Source organism: Ambystoma mexicanum, chromosome 2p, assembly GCF_040938575.1.
Source record: "Ambystoma mexicanum isolate Mex_15411 chromosome 2p, UKY_AmexF1_1, whole genome shotgun sequence".
Classification (NCBI taxonomy): Eukaryota; Metazoa; Chordata; class Amphibia; order Caudata; family Ambystomatidae; genus Ambystoma; species Ambystoma mexicanum.
The window spans coordinates 1,182,089,814-1,182,117,537 of NC_090923.1; the positions used below are offsets into that span (position 1 = coordinate 1,182,089,814).

Here is a 27,724-nt window from a genome sequence, read left to right on the forward strand (position 1 = left end):
CCAACTATGAAAGGCTTTGCCTCATTGACAGTGATGCCCAGGTTCATGGCTGAAACTTCTGATGTCTTAGGTAAAAGAAAAGTACTTTTTTTTAAATTGTGTAATTCAGTTTATTATAAACCTTAAAACATTATAAATCCACAATTAAGATCAGATACACAATCCAATCAAATCCATCATATTTCGTATCCATTGATAAATTATTTAGAACAACATTTAAACACTAACATTCTCATTTAAATAATTAGTTACACCTTTTCAAGAATTCTTTCAAGAGCAGCGTCATAATAATCAAAGATTCTTCAGAAAATATGTGCCTCAAAACTGCTCCAAACTAATAACATCAAATCTATGTACAAAAGATAAATAACCCCTCCAATACACAGGCAATACATTATTACAACAGGAGAGGGCAGGGCGAATAGTTTCCACCTCTGCTTTACACAATCCACAGTCTTAACTCACAAGGAATACTAAGCCAGACACCTATAACTTCATTTGAGTAGCGCTCAATAATAGGGAGCTTTATATGGCGGTCAGGCAGGAGTAGTGTGGCCCTAGACACCTTATGCAGGGACTACGAACATGGAGGAATGCGGCTCCCACACGTCGAACTATATTATTTAGCAGGACAACTGCAGCACGTGGCAGGGTGGCGGTCAGACACGGTGATGCTGGAACACGTTCTGATGCTTGCAGCGATTGCTCCCCACCTGTTGGAGGAGGTGTTGTGGTTAGAGAAGGGCAGAATCCAAGACCCCCCACCCCAACGTCTTACGGCTGGTAAGGATGTTTTGAGCCACAACAAAGGCGTTGCTTAAGTTGGGTGAGCCATCGTCTCCTCATATACCACTGGTAGCAATTTATGGGGAAGATGTTCAGGACCTGACACTGGTGAGGTCCCAATGGGAGGAAAAAGAGTTGGCGATGGTGGGGGACCTACTCTCCCCCAGAGGGTTTCTAGAGTTCTGTGAGATAGAAGAAGGTTTTGGGTGCAGAAAGGACAGTTTATGACCTATTCCAATTTGGTGACCGGGGCACTGCAGAGATGGCATGGCTTCCCAGGTAAAATAGAAGAGGATAACACACTTGTGCTACTGTGCGATTATTCAGATGAAGGACATGGAGGGTCCAGACTATACCAGGGACTGCTTGAAGCATTGTCAGAAGATTTGGCTAAAGTTAGGCGTAAGTGGGAATCAGACATAGGCACAGAGTTTACGGAATCAGAGTGGAACTATACCCCCCAAAAGTTTCAAGGAATGCCAGGTTCAAGCTGATCCAGTTATATGTGTTTCACAGGGCCTATATGACTCCAGATCTCACTTTGCAGTTCCTGGGCTCGATGGGGTTGGGGTGAGGGGAGTGTCCCAGGTGTGGAGAGGGAGGGGCTGACATGCTGCACATGTTCTGGGTGTGCACAGTAGTCCAGAGGTTTTGGCAAGATATGGAATTAAGGCTCAGAAAATGACGCTTAACTAGATATACATGGTTGCCAGAGGCTTGCTTGCCTAGGAGCATCAAGCCAGTGAACAGGCTGATGAACCTAGCTTGGGTGTTAGCGAAGAGAAGTACCGCAATAGCGTGGAAATCACAAGAAGGCCCATGTATAGAAGGCTTGTGGAATGACCTGCAACGCTGGTCTATAGCTGAAACTGCAGTGTGGTATGGTACTATGCGGGTGGGATTGAGAGAACGTTCGGAGAATATAGCAGCCTGGAATGGTATGGTGCACTCACTGTTTAGCTCACCGGATCACAAACCTCCCTGAACTACAATTGGGAGCGGGATGGGGGAGGTACGTTGGGGGAGGAGGAGAGGAGACAGATGGCAGATCGAGGCAGACCCATGGAAGAAGAAGGGATGCACCTATACGTTGTAAATTGTACAGTGATGGAATAATATGTGAAAAAAAAGAGTTTAAAAAAAGGTTCCCAAGATGCAAGGCGTTTTTAAAGAAAATGTTATATAAAGATGTACTTTCCAAATTGCTTTTGAGACTGGGCTCCCAAACCGCAGCTTTCAGGGTTACTCCTTAGCTTTGAATCCCATTCCTCGTCAGCTCGACCTTCCTCGTCCTGCTTTGGCTGGAGGTGGTTGCTCGGTAGGCCGTGGGTACTTACCTATGGTCCTCCATGGACTCTCGCTGGCTTCTTATCTCTCGCTATGCTTCTTGCCTGAGCTATGCAGGGGGCAGTGGCAGATCAAGGAATCTCTGGCTCAGCTCTCGCGATACAGCTCTTGCTCAATTTTCCACATGTCAGCAATCAGCATCGGCTTTCTCCTCCCAGGTTTGGAGATGGCATGCCTCTTGCCCTCCCCACAGCAAATGGCTTTGGTCCTATATATCTAGCAGGTGCTCCGGCACGGAAAAGGGTTTTTCGTGATAGAAAACTGTCAGCAGGAGGATATGGTTTTGACACTGAGCCAAAAACCAAGTGATATTTGTTAATCACACAGGCAGGATAACTACCACAAATATGGTTACTGCTCTTGCCCTAAAACCAGTGCACATTGGGTAATTTCTGCACTGCTATGTCAAGCAAGTGCATAAAGACATGCCCATAAGAAATGTTCCACCAAGGGCCACATCCAGACATGCTCGCTTTTAACTGGCAGGCTGCCTAGTCTGCCTCACTCACCATGCAAGACAATCGCAGTCACTAGCCGTGGGGTACAGACTGCAAGATATGGCGTTATGTCTCATCCAGGCGCTACAGTGTTGGGAGCATTGGCCTTCTTTCTTTCCACCCATGACAACATAAGTTAAAGCTTCCCGCCAGAGGTCAAGATTAGGCCAAGCAATGTCAGCACTGACAAGATGTGTTAACAGGAAATAACGGAAATGGGAAATTAGGCGTACAGTGGACATACTATAAAAAAGCAATTAAGTGCTAAGTGGGTATAGAGGGAACCAACCATTATGTTTCAACTGGATGCTGTTCATTATCTGTTAAGTGAACATAATCTAAATTGATAACTAGGCATGGTATCAATGTGGCCATTTTGGCAAACGAGCATGCTTGACACTGGCAGGGGTTAACTCAAGTATCTGGGGAACCTGAGTTCAAATATGCCTATGTGAAAAAGAGAGACGGTATCCACCAACAGCTTTGGCAGCTTACAGTGCCACTGCCAGCCTGGTTGTTCTGAGAATGTTTGTGTGCTTGATGTCCTTCCCATCGTTTTGAATACATAATTTTAATTTATGGGAATTATGTATTACTACTCTAATAAATGACACCTTTAACTAAATGTATTAATTTAATGTATATGTTTTATTCCCATTTAAACAAATACATTACAAACTGTAAATTTAAAGGATGACATTACTAAATAATGTACAATGCTCTTTCATTTGCAAACCTTTTTTCAAACTACCCTACCCAGAACCTTTTTCCCGAGTTCACATGGAAGAAAAACCTGCATTAAAGGGGAAAACAAGTAAAATAAAAAATGAACAAAACAAATCTTTAGCAAATTCTACAATACAGTTAATCACACAAGATAAGTGTCACAGAGTTATCCACAGAGAAGGAGTGGGATGGAGACCAATGAGAGGCAGCAGAGGTGTCTGTGCCTACAAGTCCGGAAGTAGACCATGGGAATGCATGATTCAAAGGATATGTCTATCTGGTCAATCTATTGGTCGTCGTTGCCGGCAGATTCAGTCACATTGCTGGGCTGCTTAAGACTTTCAGAATCCCCCAACTCTTGGAAATGCTCACATTTTTCTTTTAACTCAGTTCACCTGTGCAACAGCTTTTATTGTGATGCTTCATTCTCAGCTGCCTTTGCTGCGTATAACCTTCGTTTCACCAATCTCTTTCTCCATCTCTTTCTTCCAGAAAATGATGAAGGACAACAACCTGGTGCGGCACCTTGATGCCTGCGAAACGATGGGCAATGCCACAGCCATTTGCTCGGATAAGACTGGCACACTCACGACCAACCGTATGACAGTGGTGCAGTCCTACATCGCAGACACACTCTACAAGGAGGCCCCGGACCCCAACAACCTGCCACCAAAAACCCTCAACGTTCTTGTCCATGCCATCTCCATCAACAGTGCCTACACCAGCAAGATACTAGTACGTTTTTTGGCTACTTCACAGAATGTACATCTTGTGCACCTCAATAGCGTGACGTGAGGTCCAGATCAATAGGCCTTTCCCAGTATACAAACCTCCCACCCAACCTTAATGAACCCTTCATTCCCAGTAGCACCTAAAAACAATGGTTGAGCAGTTTGTGATTCCCCACATAATAGGCAAAGAGGCATGTGTGATAAAAAGAAACAGACTATGAATTTGCAACAATACGTTACATAAACTGCAGAAAGCATAGAACAAACTAATGGGGATCTGCGACACGAGTATGTCAAACAATAATAATATTTATTTAGCATTTATATAGCGCGACGAACCCTCAGGCATCTGGGTGCTGCTTATTATTACCCATGACGTGTGGTGCTCCTTCCTCGACCTCGGAAGGATGAAAGGCTGAGTTTGACCCTGCCGGGATTCGAACCTGCGTCAGCAGGCTCTGCACAGAGGTCAAAGTGAGTGCTCTACTCAGAGGTCAAAGTGAGTGCTCTACTCGCTGTGCTATCAGACCGGCTTTTCACAACGGGTGATGCCTCATAAACGATACCACCAGAAAACACTGCAACCCACAAGCAAGCTTCATTCCAGAGCCGCAACCATTGTAGACCTTTAGGAAGGCTGCAATGTCATTCAGTGTCTCATCTGGGTATTCCAGCAGTGATCTCTTCCTTTTAGGTGACATGGTTTTTATTGAACATTTTATAAGCAACGTTACATATGGGTGAGTTAACAAAATGATTTTTATAGAAGAGTTCATTGAATGCATTGTAATAGTAAAGGTTAAATATTAATATCATGCATATTCTTAGATCAAATAACTATGCTAATAATTTTAAGTAATTAAAATTGCAAAAGTTATGAATTGTAAATAAGACTCACAAGGGAAGGCAAACTGAAAAAATAGAGAGAAACAATATGAAAGAAGAGGATGGAAAATAAGGTAGAATATAAAATGTAGCATTATTCCACATTAGATAAGCAGTAGTAAAAAAAAAACATTACATTTGTTGTTAAATGTAGGTACAGTTCTATAGGTTAGTGCATATATTTTCTACATCCTGTGAAAAGAACAGATGGAATTCCTCTATAGATTATAAATCCATGTTTGTGTGGCTTTCCAATGTGTTGCAATTATATGAAAAGCAACATAAACAAAAAAGCAGAATAGGTCCGGAGATTGAGTGAACATCATAAAGGGATTCACCCAAACACCAACCATCAAATGACCCAATGTTAATGGTTCATGAAAGGAGAATGTGTGTTGCAGTCATTTCCAAGTATTTTCCCAATAGGTATGAACATCTTATCTGAGCAGTCTTCTAATGTGTCTGACTTTGGTAACCCTTTGCTTTCCAGTAGATTTTGGTGTTGGTGGATGCATTCCAGTGCCCATTGAAATCAGACGGTAATCGAGTAATCTAGAAAAGCAGTGAAACACATTGCCTTCTTTTTTTTATCAAGAACCAAATATGAGGGAAAAAGAGGGATAGCCTAGCCTATGCAGGGTAGATGCATCCCGGCACAGTCACCTGCACACAGCCGGCTTTATCTGGGCACCTCATGTCACCTAAACATTTTGAATTCAATACTATTTTTTGTGTCCACCAATTTTGTTGAAAATACTATTCTGTGTAGTTAAACTTGTTAGTGTAATATTGTTTCATGTTGGTTTAGCCTTCAACCATCCAAAAACAAAGATAACATTTAAAATGTATCATTTACTATGGCAACTGTACCCCAATTACCAGACCCCAATGTGTCATTTTGGCATAGTCTTTTACTGCAAAATGCAGTACACTACTTACCGCCTTTCTCCATACCATGCACCATCTATCTTTTTTGTGGTAAAAAAGATTTAAAAAAAAAGGTGGCAAAATTGGATTCAACCCATTTGGTAGTGGAACAAAATGGGCAATAGCAGCTCATTTTGTCGTTAAATTACTTCACATTCCAAAATCCTTTTCACTATGATATGATATGATATGATATGGCATTTATAACGCGCCCATACACAAGTGTTTCAAGGCGCGACGAGGAAAGGGGGGGAACAAAGGGAAGACAGACAACGATCCTACTAGGCCAGGTGTCATTCAGATTGCGCAAGTGCATGGGGAAGGGGGGGGGGAAAGGAAAAGTGCGAGGGGGTAAGGGAGAGGGGACAGTGGAGTACAATGGAAAGTGGAATAAATAAGATAAATAAAACAGCAAGTGCAAGGAGCTGGTGGCAAGTGCAAGGAAGTGCAGACATAAGTGCTGGTGGGGGGATTGTAGGGATACAGAAAAACGGTCCCCAGGTGCAGGGATTGCCAGGGAGGCAGTGCAGGTGGGCAATTGACGGGGCCTGGGCCAGAGATCAGAAAGGGTGGTCAGGTAATCAGCGCAGTTTCAGTCAGGAATTCAGCAGGGGAGAGGGGGAGAGAAAGCAGAAGCAAAGAGGAAGGTTTTGAGGTGCGTCCGGAACCGGAGATGGTTCTCCTCGAGTTTCAGGGAGGCAGGAAGGCTGTTCCAGAGAGAGGCCCCTGCCGAAGAGAGTGATCTGCCACCAACTCGTTGCTTGGAGAAGCGACTGACCCTGAGGGAGTTGGAGGCGGATGAGGGAAGAGCTCGAGAAGCTGATCACTAGCTGATAAAAAGGCATACCACATAGACTAGTAGGAAAACCATTTTACTGTTGGTGATGATAGCAGCATAAAAATGTACTTTTCTGGAATGTTTTTGGCAGCTCCTTCAAAGATATTCTTGCCATTCTCCTTAGGGAAGTGACGTATGTTCGAACAGAAGCAAAAGACACACGTGGCGCTTTAGGCTGTGCCCAAATGGCCAGTCACACTGTGCATGCGAGAGGATTTCGAGGATTTGCAGAATTGTTCTCAGCAAATTGCTTTGGATAATCTCAAGAGAGCCATTTGAGCAGCTGCCCATTCATCTTTTATGCATTTCAGCTCTGGCACGGCTTCAGCATTACGCACTTTTAAGCACTGTCCATGGGGTGCTTTCTATATTCATAATTAGAATAATGGCACTGTGGCGTGACTGACCTAGCTGAAATGGCTTATTCTACTTACACATTTCAATGGGAAGGTTTTATTTTCAAGCCTTTACAAACCCACCATAACGTTCCCGGTGTCTTCTAAATGAAGTGTGTTTTGGATTGAAAATGCTATTGATAAAACAGCAAAGCCCTATAAAACAAAGGCAAGGTTCTGGAGATAAATGCTTGCATTTGAGATAATCTTCATACTCACAATGCATTAATCATGTGTCTCTGAATTGGAGGTGAACTGCCAGTGATGGCTGCTGGGCGGCGCAGAGGCGCAGTGGAATATACGACCTCGCTGACATGGTTTATTCTAGATTCATATTTCAGGTGGAAGGGTTTTTTCAATCCTTCATAAACCCACCATAGTGTTTGCTTGTTATATATTTATGATCAAAATAGACCTTGTTGTGGACGTTGATCAATACAATGGTTCCAATTAAAAGCTTTCTGTTACCTAAGACCCACTTCCAGATCCCACCTGCTTTGCCAAAACAGACTATTTTTCCTTGCAAGTTTTAATGCTAGATGTTTCTGGGCAAAATAGTCTCTTGATCTCACCAAACCCTTCTGCAATTCCATTGCGGTAAGATTGATGAAATCATATTCATATAAAAGTGACCTGCAGGTCTCCTTCCTCATTCTCGATGGGGCTGAATTACCATACCAAATGTTTGCCCTTAATGCTGAAACTTATGGTCGTATCTCCTCTGCAATTGCTTCTCACTGAATCAGTCATTAGAAATATATCTCAATGTTACTCCTAAGTATTATATTATGGCTTATTTCTTCTTCCAATTGCAGTTTCATATCTTGAGGTATATAGTTCAAAATCTCTAAAACGTATATCATTGTATACTGCGCTTAATCTGATTATCAATGTAAATGCCTCTACATGGATATGCACAGGCATGTTGATAGTACAAAAACCTGCCTAGGTGGTCGCATAAAACTGCTTGCCAGGAACCGCCTGGGAGGTCAGTGGGAATTGGCTGCAGGGTTGCTCCGCTCTGTTTTTCCAGCAGGTTTGCTTGTAATGTGGCATGCTGAACAATCTGAATAATCTGTGTGCTTCACCGGTTTATAAAGCCCACCACATTCCTCGGTTATAATTGAGCTTCATAGAGCCAGTCTGTGGGCTGATCCGGGCATTGTGGCTCTTAAGACTAAGTCAAAGGACCAAGTGCAGAAAGGGCTTTTAACAAGGTTTGCAGCCCTATAACGCCCGGTACAGCCTGAGGGCAGGGTCAAGAAATCTATTATATCCCTCCTCGCTCTTTCACGATAAATAAAAAGATTCACAATGGAATAAACAGTGCATGCGTGTAATGCCTTTATCAGATCCGCCAGGATACTGCAGCATTACAAAAGCACATTTTCCAGCACACAATTCTTTTTATTGCAGCATTTGATGTATTGACTGGAGGTGTAAGATCGGCAGTTTGCAAGAAAGTAGCACTGTGTAAAACTACAAGAGAACCTGGTTGTCAATAGTCGCACATTTTGTATCACACTAATAGGAAGAGTCCCGGATGTCCCAAACTTGACAGAAAAGTGTCTACGTTTTTGATTTAATGTGCATGCCAATTTAATATTAACTTTATTGATCATTGTCAGTTGTTATGATGAAGATATTCCCCTTGTGTGTTCTCCAATCCCCGCAAGCACCCGCTCACCAACACCCCTCACACTCACCGATTCCTCATCACAACATACTCTGCCAGTTCTACGCATACTCATGTGCTCTGTCACACTGCCAAGTCACAACTCGCACTCCTCCTTCCGTGACACACTCCAAACCATGCTCCCAACTCACACCTTATGCTATGTATGCTCCTCTTGCAGTCTACAGCCCTTTATTCTTTCTTGTGCCTTCAGCACCTTGCATCCTTTCTCCCATTTTATCACACTCTTCCTCCATGCTTTCTTCTAATCTGCAGATCTCTCCCAGTTTCCAGCCAACTGTGCACTCTCTGTTTTCTGGTCCACTGCTCCCCCTGTAGCCTGACTCTCAGCCTGCTTTCCGGACCTCTGCCCCACTGCTCCCTCTATGCTCTCTTGCCCACCGCCACCCCCTTTGGCCCACTTCTCTCTCTCAGCTTTTTTTGTCCATCCACTCCCCCAACTGGCCCATCACTCCTGTCTCCTTCCTTTCCTCCTCCCATTGTGACTATTTTGAATTTTTGTTTAGATGTAGATTTTGGGCCAGATCCTCCAAAAATGGAGCATCTAAAAACAGACTGAGGATGTGCTGTTCTTAGATGTCCATTTTTGGAAATTAGCAGGTCACCTTAATCTCCATTCACTCTGGCCACCCTCTATGGGCTCTGCCCCTTCTTCCACATCTGAAGCCAGAAACCTTGGTGTCATCTTTGACTCCTCTCTCTCTTTCCTCACTCAAACCTTGGAACTTGTCAAGAAGTCCCATTTCCAACTCCACCTCCTCGGAGATATCCTCCTTTTCCTCACTTTCCCGCAGAAGCTCAATGTCTCCAGAGCCCTGGTACTCTCTAGGCTGGACTACTGCAACAGCCTCTTCCTTAATCTACCCTCTTCCTCTATCTGCCCCTTCCAACTTGTCCAGAATAGGGCTACAAGACTTATACTTGGTCTCAAGTCCAGGGACCCTATCTCTCCTGCCCTAAAATCCATCCACTGGCTCGCGGTTGCCTCAAGGATCAAATGAAAATCCCTCTGCATCATGAATAAGGCTGTCTGGGGCCGAGGACCAATCTATCTACAACTTGCTCTCAGCAAATACTTTCCTTCCAGATCTTTACGCTCCTCCGGCTCCAACTCCCTGCGTGTCAGGTGCTTTTCTAAGCAGAAAACTGGTGGCAGATCTCTCTCCTCTGCTAGTTCCCTACTCTGGAACAGCCTCCCCCTTCCTCTCCGTCTTGAGCCAGATCTCCTCAAATTCCAGAAGTTCAAGACTTACCACTTCGCCTCCTCCTTCCCCATCTCACTCCCATGCTAATACCTCACAGTCGCTGGGATTGGTGGCCTGGGACGTTATGTGTCCTTGTGGGTCCCGGCATTCCGTCCAATTGTACCAAGCGATCTTTGCCAGGCACTTAGTGTTACACACAACTTACTCCTTGGTACTTCCCTCTGTGGAACTCCTACCACTTACCCCCTTCCCTGTCCCATCCCTCTCTCCCTGCACTTGCTCATTCTGAATGCTCACAAGGCCTAGTAGGACGGCCCATTTTCTGTTCATTTGTTTATTCTATTCGCCTTTGTTCCCTGTTCCCTCCCCTTTGCCATGTAGGCACTTTGAAATGCATGTTCTTGATGTATAAGCACCTTACAAATGCAAAATAAATCAAATAAAATAAAATTCTCAGGGGTGGCCTGTGTATTTACAGAGGCTGAGCTGTTGCACAAATGATGTGTTGGCCAGCTGCCTTGAAAATTTTGATTTTGGGCCAGATCCTCAAAACATTTTGCATTTAAAAACAGAGCAGAGAATGTGCCTTTTTTAGATGCCCATTTTTGAAAATTAGCAGGTTACCTTATTCTCAGAGGTGGCCTGTGCATTTACATGGGCTGAGCTGTGGCACAAAAGATGTGTTGGCCAGTCGCCTTGATTACATTAGTGTCCGGAGCGCTGATTTGTGGATTGAGCTGCTCTTTTTTGGGCACAAGTGTTGAGGTGTGCTAACGCATTTCAATATTTGCAGCAAAAAGGTTTTGAGAATCTAGCCCTTTTTGTCTTTCTTTTAAAAAAATTCTGTTTTTGCAAATCCGTCTGTATTCGCAGGTGTTTTTGCAAAATCAGTTTTGCGCTACATAGAAACCGCCATTTTCACAGAATTTTGCGGCATTGCAATGTTGTGATATGCTGGAAGGTCTCCTTAGTGTGCCTCTATAGCAGGATGTTTAGTGTTCTCTGCTTCCTGGTGTAATATCACTCTGCTTTTCGTATTTACATTAACATGGGTATGCACAGGCCTGATGATAGTAAATAAATCCACCTGGGCAGTCGTGGGGAATGGCTGCGGGTTTGTTTGCATGGGCCTGTTGATAGTAAATAAATCCACCTGGGCAGTCGTGGGGAATGGCTGCGGGTTTGTTTGCATGGGCCTGTTGATAGTAAATAAATCCACCTGGGCGGTCGTGGGGAATGACTGCGGGTATGTTTGCACGGTCTTGTTTATAGTACATAAATCCACCTGGGCGGTCGTGGGGAATGGCTGCGGGTATGTTTGCATGGTCTTGTTTATAGTACATAAATCCACCTGGGCGGTCATGGGGAATAGCTGCGGGTATGTTTGCACTGGCCTGTTGTTAGTAAATAAATCCACATGGGCGGTCGTGGGGAATGACTGCGGGTATGTTTGCATGGTCTTGTTTATAGTACATAAATCCACCTGAGCGGTCGTGGGGAATGGCTGCGGGTATGTTTGCATGGTCTTGTTTATAGTACATAAATCCACCTGAGCGGTCGTGGGGAATGACTGCGGGTATGTTTGCACGGTCTTGTTTATAGTACATAAATCCACCTGAGCGGTCGTGGGGAATGACTGCGGGTATGTTTGCACGGTCTTGTTTATAGTACATAAATCCACCTGAGCGGTCGTGGGGAATGGCTGCCGGTATGTTTGCATGGTCTTGTTTATAGTACATAAATCCACCTGGGCGGTCATGGGGAATGGCTGCGGGTATGTTTGCACTGGCCTGTTGTTAGTAAATAAATCCACATGGGCGGTCGTGGGGAATGGCTGCGGGTATGTTTGCATGGTCTTGTTTATAGTACATAAATCCACCTGAGCGGTCGTGGGGAATGGCTGCGGGTATGTTTGCATGGTCTTGTTTATAGTACATAAATCCACCTGAGCGGTCGTGGGGAATGGCTGTGGGTATGTTTGCAATGACCTGTTGATAGTACATAAATCCACCTGGGCGGTCGTGGGGAATGGCTGCGGGTATGTTTGCATAGTCTTGTTTATAGTACATAAATCCGCCTGGGCGGTCATGGGGAATGGCTGCGGGTATGTTTGCACTGGCCTGTTGTTAGTAAATAAATCCACATGGGCGGTCGTGGGGAATGGCTGCGGGTATGTTTGCATGGTCTTGTTTATAGTACATAAATCCACCTGAGCGGTCGTGGGGAATGGCTGCGGGTATGTTTGCATGGTCTTGTTTATAGTACATAAATCCACCTGAGCGATCGTGGGGAATGGCTGTGGGTATGTTTGCAATGACCTGTTGTTAGTAAATACATCCACCTGGGCGGTCATGGGGAATGAGTCTGGGTGTATGTTTGCAATGACCTGTTGTTAGTAAATACATCCACCTGGGCGGTCATGGGGAATGAGTCTGGGGGTATGCTATGCATTGTCGGTAGGCCTGGAATGTGGTGAGCAATCTGTAGACTATACCCATGTGTATAGCCCTCATATTGTTCAATGAGAAAACATTAGTATTATACAGTTAGTACAGCATATTATCAATGAAATAGGGCTTGTTAGGGAACCTTTGGTGCATAGACATATTTGTAGAGTGTGGTTGCGTATGTCAAAGTGTTATCACTAAGAGAGTTTAAGAGTATATGGATGGATGTAGTTTTGTACCTTTATGCAGGTGCTGAGGGTGGGCTTTTTGGAATGTTTTAATTGGCTTAATTAGGCTAACGTCTTCACTGTATATTTAATTAAAATGTTAATCCAACATAAGAGTCCAGGAGGGGGATAACTGACCAGTGCATTAATGCAAGAGGGATTTACAAAACCCACCAGTGGTGTTTTACATAGTTTGTGATCTTTGAATTAAATTGACACCTGCCAATTGATCCTTTGCGACCTGCCTTTGGATAAAATGTGTGTAAGTGTGTAAACGTTTTGCATCTATATATTTAGACATTTTATCTGAATTGAAATTTTTATGACTCTGATATTTGCAGCATCCACCCTCTTTTTTATGCTTTGACATGCATTGTAAAATGTCAAATGGAAATACCAGAAATAATTTAATTTGACAAAACCCAGGATCAGATTATACAACGTGATTCCTGTCGCGTAGAGAGTAACTGCACTGCTCTGCTTTCGAAAGAGTGTGACAGTACTGCTCTTCCTTTATCCAGTGGGCAATAAAACTGGAATCCTCCCTTTCCCCAGTGGGGAAATACGCGGCCCAATGGGCGATAGCACAGTAATGTCTTTCTCAAATCTGATAACACTTTTCCTTCTTTCTCTGACAGTGATAAGATTGCCCCTACTTTCCACAATTTATACTAATACTGTCACTTTTTCCTTGCAGCATAATAACAGTGCCCCTTCTTTCCCTGTGCATAAAACCACTGTCCTTCCTTTCCATTCCCCAGCAGGGCGTAGCACTGTCATTGCTTTTCCCAATAAGCACTAACACCGACCCTTTCTTTCCCCAGATAACACTGATTCTTTCCTTGTGAGCAATAGAAGTGTCTATGTTCCCCTAGTGGAACTCCCCCCCCTCCTTTTTTTTCCAGACGGATTCCCCACTGAGGCATAAACCACCCTAGACTGCTACCCTGTTACAAACATGTGTGCAGTGCATTAAATCGAAAATCTAATGAAAAGGCCTACATTTCAGCAAATGTTCTCATCCTTTTGCTTTCTTTTGTCTGTCTCGTGGTTTTTGCAGCCTCCAGAGAAGGAAGGAGGGCTTCCCCGGCAGGTAGGAAATAAAACTGAGTGCTCCCTTCTTGGCTTTGTCCTGGACCTGAAACGGGACTACCAGCTGGTGAGAGACCAGATCCCTGAGGAGAAGCTCTACAAGGTCTACACTTTCAACTCTGTGCGGAAGTCCATGGGCACCATCATTTGCCTGCCCGAAGGGGGATTCCGGCTGTACAGCAAGGGGGCTTCAGAGATCCTCCTTAAAAAGTGAGTGAACAAACAACTATGTCCCTCTTCCTATGTTATAATGTTTGGTTAGGAAGAGCTTTTAATTTGGCAACGCTAAAAGATCACCTCCTTGCAGCCTGTGCCCAGGACCTGTTCATTTAAAGATTCCTGCTCATATCTAGTAGAGGTACATAACATGCAATGTGTCAGTGAATCAAAATGATAGTGTTGCAACCAATAGACCTGCAGCATCTTGCAGCAACTCTTCTTATATTGTAATATTTCTTTTTTTCCTTACCTTTATTTGGTTTAGTTACAATTGCAACTTTACAAACATTTATTTAACGATAAAATTAGATGATTAGAAGAAAGAAAAAAAGAAAAAATATATAACAGTAGAAGAGAAATAAGGATGAGTGTAGAAAAGAAAGAACATTCATTGCATTTCATTGCATGTAGGTCATTTCAATTAGTTAGTTCTGGGAAATGCGATCAAATTCATATTCATTTCAGTTGTTTGCCATGGCTAACATATAATATGTTGGTGTAGCTTCTTCACCAAATCTTTCACATATACATGCAAGAAGATTTTTAACGTGCTACGGCCTTTCATCCCATGGGTACACTTGAATGTCAACAGAAAATGTCAACAGAAAATCTGATTATATCCTGTCTGCTTCGTTTCCTGTTATGCACATACACAATTGTCTTGTTATTTGGATCTGCATAACAGATGGACTTTGTTATAAGCGATCATTTTGATTGTTTATATTGGCAATTTTGTTTTTATCACCATTCCTGGCATTCTATCGGTGATTTGATTTACTCCTTCTTTGCTTTTACTCTAATTGCAATTTCTGTAAGTACCTAATAACAGAAAGGTTCAGAGAAATATGTTGGGTGCTCAATATCATGGACCACATGAAAGAACTTTTTATATACCTTCTGCTTCAAGACCTCCAGAATAATTCAGCCCAATTTGTGTTCAGAGCCATCCTCGAACATTTAAACCAATTTTTGTACATACAGCACTGTCTCTCAGTTGAAGACCAAGAACAACAAGTTACTTACCTTTGGGAATGTTCTTCCCGATGAATACAGTATTCCTACCACAGATAACATAACTTGTGAAAATGTCACCCAGGTATAGACTACTTCATAATTGTTTTCTCACAGCCACTAGATGGCATCACACATCAATGGTGCCTCTTGCACAGAAGTACAATCACATACAAAGCCTGTTGAGCCCTCTGAACTCAGTAACAAAACTTTTACCGGGTCAATGACACAGAGGAACAGTAGAACAATCATATCTAAAAAAGTCAAACCAATTACTGAGCAATCTTTTAGAAGGGTAAGTGGGAGGGTTGATGAAGAATCCATGTTGTATAAACAGTATCAATCAGAAATAGCATTACCAAAGGTAAGTAACTTGTCATTCTAATGCATACAATCCTTGCGCCGATTTTTCCGCTTTGAAAAGTCTCCCACATTCATAGCCAGAGGATGGAAGAAAGAGTTCAAGGAAATACAACATCAATCAGAAGGTTTGTAGCACAGAGCTTCAAACTTATGCATCATCACCCGTCAGAATATAAAGATAATAGTGCTTTGTGAACGTGTGAAGAGACAATCATGTTGGTCTCGGAAAGATGTCCAGCAATGAAACCAATCTCTGCAATGCAGAAGAAGCTGCCAGACCTCTTGTTGATTGTGACATCAAGCTTTCAGAAACATCTTTGTTTGGCCATACTCTCTCCTTTTTAAAGACAACCAAAGTCAATGAACAGCTGATTCTCCAGGCATTATTCCTTAGTTCTGACAAAATATAAATGCAAGACCATCTTAGGATCCAGTCTGTGTATTTAATTTATTAGAGCAAGTCAGACCGTGCCCACTCATGGGAGCAACCATGGTTTAAGTTCAAAACACAAAATCTGAGGTAAGTATTTTAAGTCTATTCAATCCCAACAAGTAGTTTCACATGGAGAGCGCTAAAGTGGAAAATACTACCGCACAGATACAACACACAGAATGATGCATGGCCACAGAAAAGGGGGCATTCAAGAGTCATTGCGAGGGCTTTCAACCAGGCTTGATGCTCGATGTTGTCACATTTTTCCTGCAGCTGGTGATTCAAAATATCTTGTACCTCAGCACTCGCTGTGTCTGACTCGATCTGTTCACCTGCAGATGTAATATTCAGAACCAAGGTCATCATCATACTCATCTCAGAGATAGTGTGCAATTCACCAAGACTTGTTGCCACCTTATTAAATTGTGTCCCAGTAATAAGGCCTTGTGCTATTTCTAATTGTCCTAATTTTTCATAATGTATTTGACCTTCACAGACATTCCAGGCTGCAACCATAGAGTTAGCACCATTCCACACATGCTCTTCTAAATCCCTTTGCTTCTTCTGGAGACTAAAGCTCTCTGTTTGGCTAGGTGGATTGTAGTACCCTTAAACAGTTCGTGAAATGAAAGGTTATACTGATAAAGGAGGGAAAACTGGACAGTTCCTAGAGAAAGGCGTTCAATATGGTCCCTCAATAACCCATAATATCTTCCTTCTTCAGAATTACTAACCACAGTTGTTAGGCTGCTACAGTAGTGTGACCTGAAAATATGTTGCATTCAAAGTATGGGAGAGGAAGCATTGGAATAGTGTACAAGTTCAATCAGAAACTGTGAGCATTTCACTACATAATATTCTGAGATAACGGGAACATACTCTTTCAGCAGAAGTGTTAGTTGGGTGTGTTATTGGAAAAAAGGACCCGATATATCATCGGAATCACAACAACTAGGGGCAGCTATCATGGTTACTCCTTCAGAAAGGGGAAACAGAACTTGCCTAGGGTGTATCTCATTTGTTATATCATTAACCTGGGACTGTACTTTACCATCTGTGTGCCACTTGATCAATCTTTCGTACCTTCTACTTTTGCCTTTATAATATAAAGCATGAGTGCAGTATTACATCAAATGACTCATGTGAGAGGGCCTGGTCTAACGGATCTCATCTTTTCATATCAAAGCAGTGTGAGGTTAGTAGTAGTTGGAGTGGTAGGGATTGTATGTGGCGTTAACTTGGGTAGATTAGGGGTAGTTACAGACACCATCTCTTGATAGAGTTCACCAGAAACCCAGTATAATACATTCAGCTGCACCAGGAAGAAAACCTAAATAATACTGTAAACCACAGTTGCTACCTTGCCACACAACAACACTTTGCTTACATTACCTCGGCCAGTTCTGTATATTTGCTGTGGTGGCTAAGTCTGTGGTATTAACGGTTTGACAATGTCTCTCAAATTGAGTCTTTGCTATTTGTACCATTCTTGAAAACATTTACCTGTGTCATTTTAATGATCGGTTTCCCAGGTCCAGTAATGACTAATAATGCAAACAGAACACCAGTGAACAGTAGGAGGCGCAGCATCTTTAGGACAAGGTTAGACTTTCTTACAGTGGGTGGGGTGAAACCAGGTGGGTACGTTTTGACACTTGACAGCTCTACTTGTAGTATGCACAATTAGGTAGGGGTGATTCAAGGGTAATCTTCCTCTGATGTACCTTGACGTATATGCAGTCGCTGGCCTCTAGGGAACTACACGCTTGTTCAAATTCCTTTGGCAGTGCTTCCTTGATGTTTGTGTGGTTAGATCTGACACCTTTCATTAGTGCAATGCAATGGTCCAATATTAAGTAGTCAGCTAAGTAAATGTTCATTTGCTCTAGAGCTAGTTGTGGGGATGCAAGAGGTATTTCATGTGGAGTTTCATCTGTGTTCCCGTTACCAGTGCTTCTCATGCTCACTGTGGCTAATGGGAGTGCATTTAGCCATTTACGACTTGTTTGAGTACATATTTTGTCAATTTTAAAAAAAAATCCCATTCTGATGTTCCACTACCCCTGCTGAATGACGATGATGTAGGAAGTGGAGCTTTTGCTGAATCCTTAACGCTACACAAAGTTCCTTAAAATCCAGTTCCGTAAAATAATTCCCACTGTTCCTGTCTATGCTCACAGGCACTCCAAATCTTGGAACAGGATCCCTTATTAACGTGTTTACTATTGCCTTGGAATTTGCTTTCCTGCAGCGGGAAGTTTATACCCATCCTGAAAGAATGTCCGCAAGGACCATAATAAACTCGTATCCGCAACACATCAGCATATGTAGGAATATTTACAAAGGGTCAACATGGAAGGGGATGTGCTTCAGTACTCATTTTCATAGTTTTCCCAACATAAGGTTGCTGACAAAGGTACTGTTCACAATATTACTGGGCAGTGGTAGGAAAATATGGATGTACGTGATTGTTTCGAATACGAACATTTAGAAGACCAAAATGTCGAATTCTAAATGTTCGTATTCAAAATAAGCACTCTGCAGCCAAATGGCCTTTATAGACCCCGCTACTCTTTCTCCCTTACTTTACCTTTTGGCGGAACACTTCGCTGTGAGCGGCCGAGTCCCTGCAGCGCCAGTTCCTTTCACTTCCGTGGATGGGAAACGGCAGTGCAGAGTCCTTTTCTTTTTTTTCTTTTTCTTTTTCTTTTACTGAAAACGTTGTTGATTTCGATCTGTTTCCTTTATAGAGAACATGTGTTCGTGGGACACCGCTGTAACCCCTGCTTCCCTTGTTCGCTATAATGAAAACCGAATGGCTGAAGTGTTAGGATTTCGGCTGTAGCAAAATTACGTACAGCCGAAAAAGTTATCTTTTTTTTTACTATATCTTTGTGCAATACTGGAAAATATGGAGCAAGCCAATTTCTTTTAACAGCAGCAACCATCCACAGTTTTGCTGTATAATACCCCATATGCACCCACGCAACTATGGCTAATAGCACCTTTGGCGCTAGCAACCGGACATCTAGGGAACACCAAGGGTGATTTGGGTGTAAAAGGCACTCTGCAACATTCCATGACCATCTATCAATTTCTGGTGCATTTTCCTCTAATACAGGTCCTCTGGGGATACAGATGGAGATCACTGCTTTTGATCATTTTTATAAGAACATTTGTATAGCGTGAGAGAGCAGGAAAGAGCTGCTTCCATAATGGCCTTATCAGCTAAGACATTAAAAGATGAGCCCGGCATTTGAAAATAGCAATTTCCTTCTGTATCTTTAAAGCATCAGGAAGGGTGGCGACATATAGAACACTTTTTATAGGTGATCCCCTTGAAGTTAAAAATCCCTGCCGTCCCTATAACTGACCCTTATCATATACACCTCCAAATGCATGGTAAAAATCAATGTATATTGAGACAGGGAGGAAGTCCAGTGACATCCCTGTTTCTCTGAGCACGGGCAAAGCAACATGTCCTTTTCATGACAGAAATGTTTAAAATGTTTCTTGTAATCGGATAGTCCTGATGTTGGTGCACTGTAGAGACCATTTTAATAACTGTGAGTGCTTTTTCTGCTTCAGGGACTACTGTAAGGACCTATGAGTATCGACATGTTTGAGATACTAAAATTATTTAAATTATTTAGCACTGTCACATAACTTAATATCCATTGTCAACAATATCCAGCTATTGCCAAAATGGAACGCATATGAGTGATATTGGTATGTCTGTCAAATGTTGGGGTCCTGCAGAAATATCATGGTCTTCCTTCCAAAATACTGAAGTTGTGGTGGTATATCTAAATGTCAGTGGATGCAACATTGCAATGGACTAAACAAGGTGGAGTACTGTGCGACAAGAGGTAACTGTTCTAACAGTAGAAGAAGTAGAAGTGTGGTTGTTGAAGTGGAAGCAGCAACACTAAAAGGTCATTGGGCCTCATTACGACCCAGGCGGTAAGTTACCGCCTGGGCCGTGACTTTACCACCATGGCGTAAACTACGTTTACGCCATGGTGGTTGGCGGACTTACCGCCCCATTCCGACCTTGGCGGGGCGGTAAGTCCCCAATCCCCATTTACCCTTCCCCATTCCCATTTTTGCCCCATAGGGCATAATGGGAGTGGGGAAGGCGTTAATTACGCCACCGTAAATTACGGTGACGTAATTAACTCCATGGTCCCTTAGCGCCATGGATTTTAACACCTGCTAAAAGCAGGTGTTAAATCCGCCAAGGCGCTAAGGGACCTCGTACTCAGGCGGTAAGGGTTGGCGCTGTTTACGCTGCCGTAAACCCCTTACCGCCTGGGTCGTAATGAGGCCCATTGTGTCTAATATACCATTGTGAATGCTAAAACTTGTAACTCAAGAAATCCAAGAATTGACCAAGAATTGTATATTGCTGATAGTGTAGATGTTGCATTTTCTTGTGAACTGTGGCAAATCTTCCTAAAGAGTTGATAAAGCATTGTGACCAGGATTACCACTGGTGCTATTTTGGCTAGAAGTGGAAAGTGGATATTTCACTGAGGAGGAATGGTATTAATGTCATGTTGTATTGCTGTATATAATTCTTTGTATGCTTGTTGTTTAGTGTGAGGGCCAGTATTCCTGTGTTAGAGTGTATTCCCTTAGCTCTGGTTAGGCAGGGAATTCCTCAGCAGAGTAGGGACAGTGAGGCATTGTTGAATATTATTTTAAGAAGAAAATGACATACTTTGATAAATCATCAAACAGCTGTCCGTCTCGCATTACTGACCCCTGAGAATTTCCACTCTTCAAAAGGAGGGCCACTTCCCTTGCATCTGTGAGTTTTCACTATCACACCTGGTAACTGTTGATAATGGGCCTCATTAAGAGTCTGGCTGTAAAGCTGCCGGTGCTACCGGCAGGTTGCTGCCAGACTCGTAATATTTTACCAGTGCCTGACTTCCTGGTGCCAACGGGAGATTACAAGCCCACTGGCCAGGGAAATCAGGTGCCGGTAAAATGTAAGTCCCCATTCACATAGAGTCCCATTATTATGTTAACAGTGCCAGTGCTTCCGTGAAGGGTCTGCCTACCGTGGCTGCTGTGCCTGGCAGCGTCAGACCTGTCGGGCACAGTGGCCACGGCAGCTAACACATAGGTTGCCGGTCCGAAAACAAGGGTGCCAGTGAGCTTACCGGCACCCTTGTTTCCAGGACGGCAAACTTGTAATGAGGCCCAATGTCTTTTATTCAGGTGTCTCTCTCCAAGAAAGCTGTTTTTACCTTTTCAATGCTGGTTATTGTCCTGGTTCGAAATTGCCTCTGCTTTGTTTTGCCAATGGTGGTTATACTGTGGGTTCAATACTGCCCCCTCTTTCCTTGGGAAATGGTAATCACAGTCTTTCTTAAATATAGTTTTTCTTATATTTGGGTAGTGATAGTTTAACACTTTCTCCTTTTATTTCCTTTTCACATAATCTTTGGGCCAAAAACATTTCCTTTCATTAGTTCGATATTCAAAAGATTGACAAGCGTTTAATGGTTTACAACGGTGCGTCCCAGGGTCAACTGTCAGAGGAAAACTCACCGGATTATCCTCTCACATCCACGGATCCTGCTGCCGCTGTTGCTTCTGCTCTGCTCTTCAGATTCAGAGCTTCTCAGAGCTCTGGTCGCGATCCCGTGATTTACACTTTCCCAAGTAGGAGACCTCATTCCTCCTCTCACTTCTTGGTGCTCGCCAGTCACTGGAGACAGGCACAGTGTGGGGAGAGCTCCTCTGCGCAACCTCTGCAGTCTGGGCTTCTTCTGCTTATGACTCTCTCACTACCATTAACCGTCAAAGGCACAGCGGTGGTCCTGACATCTTCATTCTGCCCATTCTGTATACAAGACCCCAGACAGCAACTTCTGCTGCTACTACTGCTACTTCTTTGCATCTGCACCTAAGGGGGATTTAAATACTAAAATTCCCACTCGGGAGTAGATTGTCAGAAACACTAGACTTCATACTGCAGTTCTGTGCTTCTGAGCTCCTCTTCCTCGTCCCAGTACCTATAGCATTATGGGACTTGAAGTCCCCAACACTGTCCTTTTTATCACATATTTTGGTTTTACTTAACCCATTCTGTCTGCAAACCATACCACTATATGCAGGTCTTAAAGATATTAATGTTTGTTTCTTCTTTTCACAGTTTAAACCAAAGGAAGGATAACATTTCTTAGAAGGGAGGATATTGATGTTCTGATTCTTATACTGACCACAATGGCTTTCACTACCAACATTTTGGATACCTTTATGAAGTCTGACTGACAACAAGCCATTAGATATTCTAGCATCATGGACATCTCATCCTTCGAAGATGATGAGTACTGCATCTCTCCTGGTGGAACCCTCCTGTTCCTTTGGGGGCCTTCTCCTCTCAGGTGATCCACTCGGCTAATACCACCCCCAGGGTTAGGATCGGGAAGCATCTGCCTTCCCCATGCCACCTGGGAGGAGATTTAAGGTAGGGATTCTGTGAGGATTCCACAGGATTCATCAGAGGTCTCACCACAGAAGCATCTAATGAGAGGACGGACACAAGGTTCTCATACTGCTGCTCAAAGACATTTTATTAAATAAAAATGGATTGGAGGGATCCACCAGGGGGCGCCGAGATGTTCTGAAGCATCTCCGCTCGTCTCCCCAACTGGGCGCTAATCGAGGGACCTGAGCCCCCCCGACACCCCTGGAGCGAGACATACACCCCCCCCCCCAGTACGAAGGTGCAGGGCACCCCTGGCTCAAGCCCGAGCCTCGGGGGTGCAAAGGAGCCGGAGTTACAGCCCCGCGAGTCCGGAGGGCGCGAAGTCCCTCCCCCCTGCGGCTCGAGAGGCTCCGCGGCACGCAGCGCCGGGCCCAGGGAAGGCCCACAGAGACCCAGGCGACCGAGGCCACAGACTTTCGCCTTGGCGGCGGAGCAACGGCCCGAGAGGGGATCCCGGAAGCCCGAGAATAGGACGCGGCGGCAGGCCGCGAAGCACTCCCAACGGGGAGGCGTGATCGTGCACCCCAGAAGCGCGCGGAGCCCCCCGATCGGCGCAGGAGAGACCCCCCGAGGTAAGGAGGCCCAACCCGGAACTGGGCACCCGCCGGGGGTAACAAGGCCCGTCGGGGGGGGGAGAAGAAGAACCCTGTGTAGCCCACACAAGCACCCGGAGACGGCTTGGGGCGCCGGGCCCACCTGGGAGAATCTACCCCCCGCAAGTGCAACATAAAGTCGCCCCGGGGGGTCCGGGGCTCCCCTCCCCGCCCCCTCCTAGCTCCACCACCCCAGGCCACGGCCCCAACAGCAGTGAACTACAAGGCGAAAACACGAGAGGGGGAGGCCCCCATCCACTACGGTCTCCCGGAGGTGGAGCAGGCGGGCCCGAAGTAGGCCTATGACCTGGAGGGAATCGCTACAGAGATTCCGGCGTCCGCTTCTAGAACCCCCCACAGCCCCTGGAATGGCGGCCCAAACGCAGCAAGAAGCAACAGATGCAAACGTTGTCTCCAGGGGAATGGCGGCCCTTCTCGAGGAAATTAGAGGATTCCGCGCAGACATTACCCATAGGCTGGACTCCCTAGACAAAAAGGTGGACAATCTAGACGACAGGGTGCAGGCATTGGAAAATAACACTACCTCGAATGGCATCTTCGAGACGCAATTTGACATGCCCCTATCGGAACTGGAGAGAAGAGAGGAGAAATGTTCTCTAAAAATGGACGACTTGGAAAATAGGGAACGGCGCTGCAACTTACGCTTCTTGGGGTTCCCGGAGCACGATGGCGAAACCCAGGCGGACATCGTCAAGGCCGTAAACGCGGTGGTGCGAGTGCTCTTTGATGGGGTCAACACCAACGAGCCCACTGTTGACAGAGCTCACAGAGCGGGGGCAGCCTCCAGAGGCCCCAGGTCCGTCTTAGTCCGCTTCCACTATTTCTCAGAGAAAAGCAGGATCCTCAAGCTCGCTCGCAAGAAAGGCCCGGTGGACTGGGAGGGGGCCCAGATCTCCGTTTATCAAGACTTATCGGCTTTCACTCTGGCGAGACGCCGCCTTTGTTCCCCTCTGACAAAAATGCTCCAGGCCAAGGGGGTCCGATACAGGTGGGGGTATCCTTTTTCTCTTTCTTTTGAATTCGAGGGTTATAAATATGCCCTGGTCACCGAGGACGACATCCATAGGGTGACGGGGGAGCTCCTAGAGGGCTCGGGATTGGAACCAGGCGACCACGATCGGGAGCGAGCCCCAAAGGGCCCAAAAGGGAACAATGCTCCGAAGGAAAGGCGCAGAGTACGAGGCCAAAGGAAATTCAGGAGAGTGGCCCCAACGTCTCCGGACATCCAGAATGGCTGAAACGAACCATCGGAGGCCGACGGTCGACTCTTGCAAAAAAACGTTTCAAGGGGGGTGGTTGATATGATTTTTCAATGTGTATGGACCCCGATGAAGGGGGGGGGCTCATAAGGGTGCTTATGAAGAGGTAATGAGCCCGGAGGAGGGAGACATGGTTGGCCGGTTGTGTGACTTTGGGACGATGCCTCAACACAACCAGGCGATCTGGGGGGAGGTGGGTGGGGGGAGAGAGGGGGGAAGTTGGGTTGTTGGGGGAATAGTTATATTACGCCAAGGCTCGGAGACTTGACCACACAATTTGTTATCTACGGCACTTGCATCCTCGAAATTGGAGCTACGAGCATCAAACTGCGCCCCAATGGATGACTCGCTCCAATCCTTGTCAGTGGGGACTTTAAATGTGCGTGGGCTCAACTCACCCACCAAGAGGTCGCTCCTTTTGCGTGAGTTTAAGAGGATGAATCTACAATTCCTCTTTGTGCAGGAGACCCACTAGGTCCGGGGGAAGGAGCCCAAACTCAGGGCCAAAAGCATAGAACGGGTGCTCTTTGCCTCTGCCCAGACTAAGAAGAGGGGTGTGGCTTTACTGGTTTCTCCCGGGGCTCATTTTGGGTTCAAAGCGTCTAAAGCTGACCCTGAAGGCCGGTACCTCATGGTAAAGGGGGATGTACGGGGACGTCTGTTTACCTTGGTCTGCATATATGCCCCAAACGAGTCACAGGACACTTTCTGGGAAAACATGAAGGCGACAATAGTCGCATTTACGGAAGGCTCTCTCCTGGTGGGTGGGGACTTTAATATGGTGCTGTGCCCCGAAAGGGATAGGAAATCCGTGAACCCTTGCCCTAACCTCCGTCTTTACAAAAAAATGGCATCAACCTTTCAGAAAGTGAATGAGGAATTGGGGTTGTGCGACTCGAGTACACCCAAGGAAGGCCTAAACCCCGGCTTTACTTTTTACTCAAAACCCCACGATGTTTTCTCACGAATAGACTACATTTTAGTGGACTCGCCCATGCAGAGGGAGGTCGCCGGCGCAGGGGTGGAAACCGTCCCCTGGACGGACCACGACATGGTTAAGATTAGGATTGGCCTCCCCCCTGCCCCGGCGGTCTGTTCCCGTTGGAGTTGTAACGACCTCCTTCTGCATGACAAGGAGACTCGCCAAACCCTCCTGAAGGCCATAGAAGACTACTTCTCCCTCAATGACAACGGAGAGGTGGGCACCATGGGAGTGTGGGAGGCGTTTAAAGCAACTATCAGAGGTACCCTGATTGGCATTGGGGCGGGAAAGAAAAGGGAGAGGGAACGGGAAGAGAAAGATCTGAAATCCAAGATAGAGGCCATACAACCGGGTGGAAAACTGAAAACACAGATGTTCCCGGGGCAGTGGGAGGAGCTGCAGAGGCTGCGCGCTAGGCTAGCCGACCTGCAAATAGGGCAGATGGAAAGGAAACTTTCATTTTTGAAACAAAAATACATGGAAAAAGGGGAAAAAGCCGATAAGATTCTGGCCTGGAGACTCCGCGAACTTAGGAATAGCAGGAGAGTGAACTCAGTCCGCACCGCGGACGGCACCTCGACTGCAAGGGACTCCAAGATAGCGGAGCAATTTAGGCTTTATTATGAAAAACTATACAGTTCAGAATACAAGGGAAAGGGGGTGGACATTGACAGGTTTCTGGATTCCCTCCCTGTCCCGGGCCTGCTACCCGACACAGCCGACACCCTGGAGGCCCCCATCTCCCCAGAAGAAGTAATCGATACAATCACCTCTCTAAAGAGCGGCACTGCCCCGGGGGACGACGGCTTCTCAGTCAAATTTTATAAGACCTATAGATCCACGCTAGCCCCCTTTCTGGCCAAGATGTTCAACATCGCACTTAGTCACGGGTCCCTCCCGCCCACAATGATGTCGACCCTCATAGTGGTCTTACCTAAAGAAGGCAAGGACCCCGCTCTATGCCAATCATATCGCCCCATTTCGCTCCTAAACACCGATGTTAAAATTCTGGCCAAGCTACTGGCGAATAGATTGGCCAAACTCCTCCCTACCCTGGTACATGGAGATCAAGTGGGCTTCATCCCGGGGCGCCAAGGGTCAGACAACATAAGAAAAACCCTCGACCTTATGCATCAGGCGTCCGAGCAGGGAGTGGAGGGATACCTCCTCTCACTCGACTCAGAAAAGGCCTTCGACCGCGTCGAATGGCCTTACATGATCAAGGTTCTCCGTAAGATGGGATTGGGAGTTAATTTTTGCGGGTGGGTCGCAGCACTGTACAACTCGCCCTCGGCGAGAGTACTGGTTAATGGGGGTACATCTGAGCCCTTTTCCCTCTCCAGGGGCACCCGGCAAGGATGTCCCTTATCGCCCCTCCTATATGCCCTAGCCATGGAGCCCCTCGCCATAGCAGTCAGGAACGACCCGGTAATCATGGGAATACGGTGTGAGGAGTGTGAATTTAAGCTCTCCCTATTCGCAGACGACATACTAGGTTACCTGACCAACATCCAACAGTCCCTCCCGAGACTGTTCAATCTCATACACTCTTTTGGCTCCTTTTCGGGGCTTAGAATAAATACATCCAAATCAAGCATCATGCCCATGGGCCCGGGGGAACAAGACATCGGGAACAATTCTGACATTCTGGGGGTTAGAATCGAGCGAGAATCCACAAGATACTTGGGCACTACCATCCCCAGAGACCTGACAAAACTATACCAGTGTAATTTCCCTGGAATTCTCGCCCAGGTCAGCAGCGATCTTAAAAGATGGGCTCCCCTCACTCTCTCCTGGCTCGGACGCATGGTAACGGTTAAAATGAATATTCTACCTCGCCTCCTTTATCTCTTTTCTGCTCTCCCCACTGTGGTTCCCGAGACTTTTTTCGAGGTGCTTCAGTCCCGTATTTCCCACTTCATCTGGAATGGCAAAAGACCCAGGATCAAAACATCCACCCTTACTCTCCCGAAATCCCATGGAGGCTTTGGACTCCCCGATTTCAGGCTTTACTATAAAGCAGCCCAGCTCAGGGTATTACTGGAGCACATGCGGGACGACATGCGTACGTATTGGGCGTATATCGAAGATACCCACGCTCACCCAAAAAAAGTCAGAGACTACCTCTGGGCCTCCCCCAGGTCCCTCCCCCCACAGCTCAGGACACATCCCACCTTAGCTGCTCTCTGGGCGCTGTGGAGACCCAATAGGGCCAACAAAACGCTTACCACATGGCCTTCTCCGCTGTCATCGCTCTGGGGCCCGCCCATCAACTCAGACATGAGGGGCTTCCCGGTTACCCAGGCCTGGTCTGACATGGGCCTGGAAAGAGTCTCCCAGCTTTTACAAGAAGAGGGCTTCATTGAACACGCCGACTTGGCAAAGGCTCTGGTGGATAGGCCCCCCACGGTCTTCGAATTCCTGCGATTGAAGGGGATACTGACTCAACCAAGGTGGTCCGAGCAGCTCAGCCGCCCCCTCACCCCATTCGAACTCATTTTGGCCAAAAGTACATCACGAAAAGGCTCTCTGTCCAGGT

At 45.6% G+C, this 27,724-nt stretch overlaps 1 protein-coding gene across 9 annotated transcripts in view; it reads left to right on the plus strand.

The window, feature by feature from the left end:
* ATP2B3 (ATPase plasma membrane Ca2+ transporting 3) overlaps window positions 1-27,724 on the plus strand; it is a 1,317,805-nt gene that overhangs the window by 884,208 nt on the left and 405,873 nt on the right. For all 9 annotated transcript variants that reach the window (XR_011302157.1, XR_011302158.1, XR_011302159.1 and 6 more), the window contains 2 exons: window positions 3,849-4,091; window positions 13,768-14,009. Coding sequence is in view for 6 of the 9 variants with exons in the window: in XM_069645362.1 (XP_069501463.1) it covers window positions 3,849-4,091; window positions 13,768-14,009 (485 nt within the window). In the remaining 3 variants the exon portion in view is untranslated. The remainder of the gene's footprint in view (window positions 1-3,848; window positions 4,092-13,767; window positions 14,010-27,724) is intronic.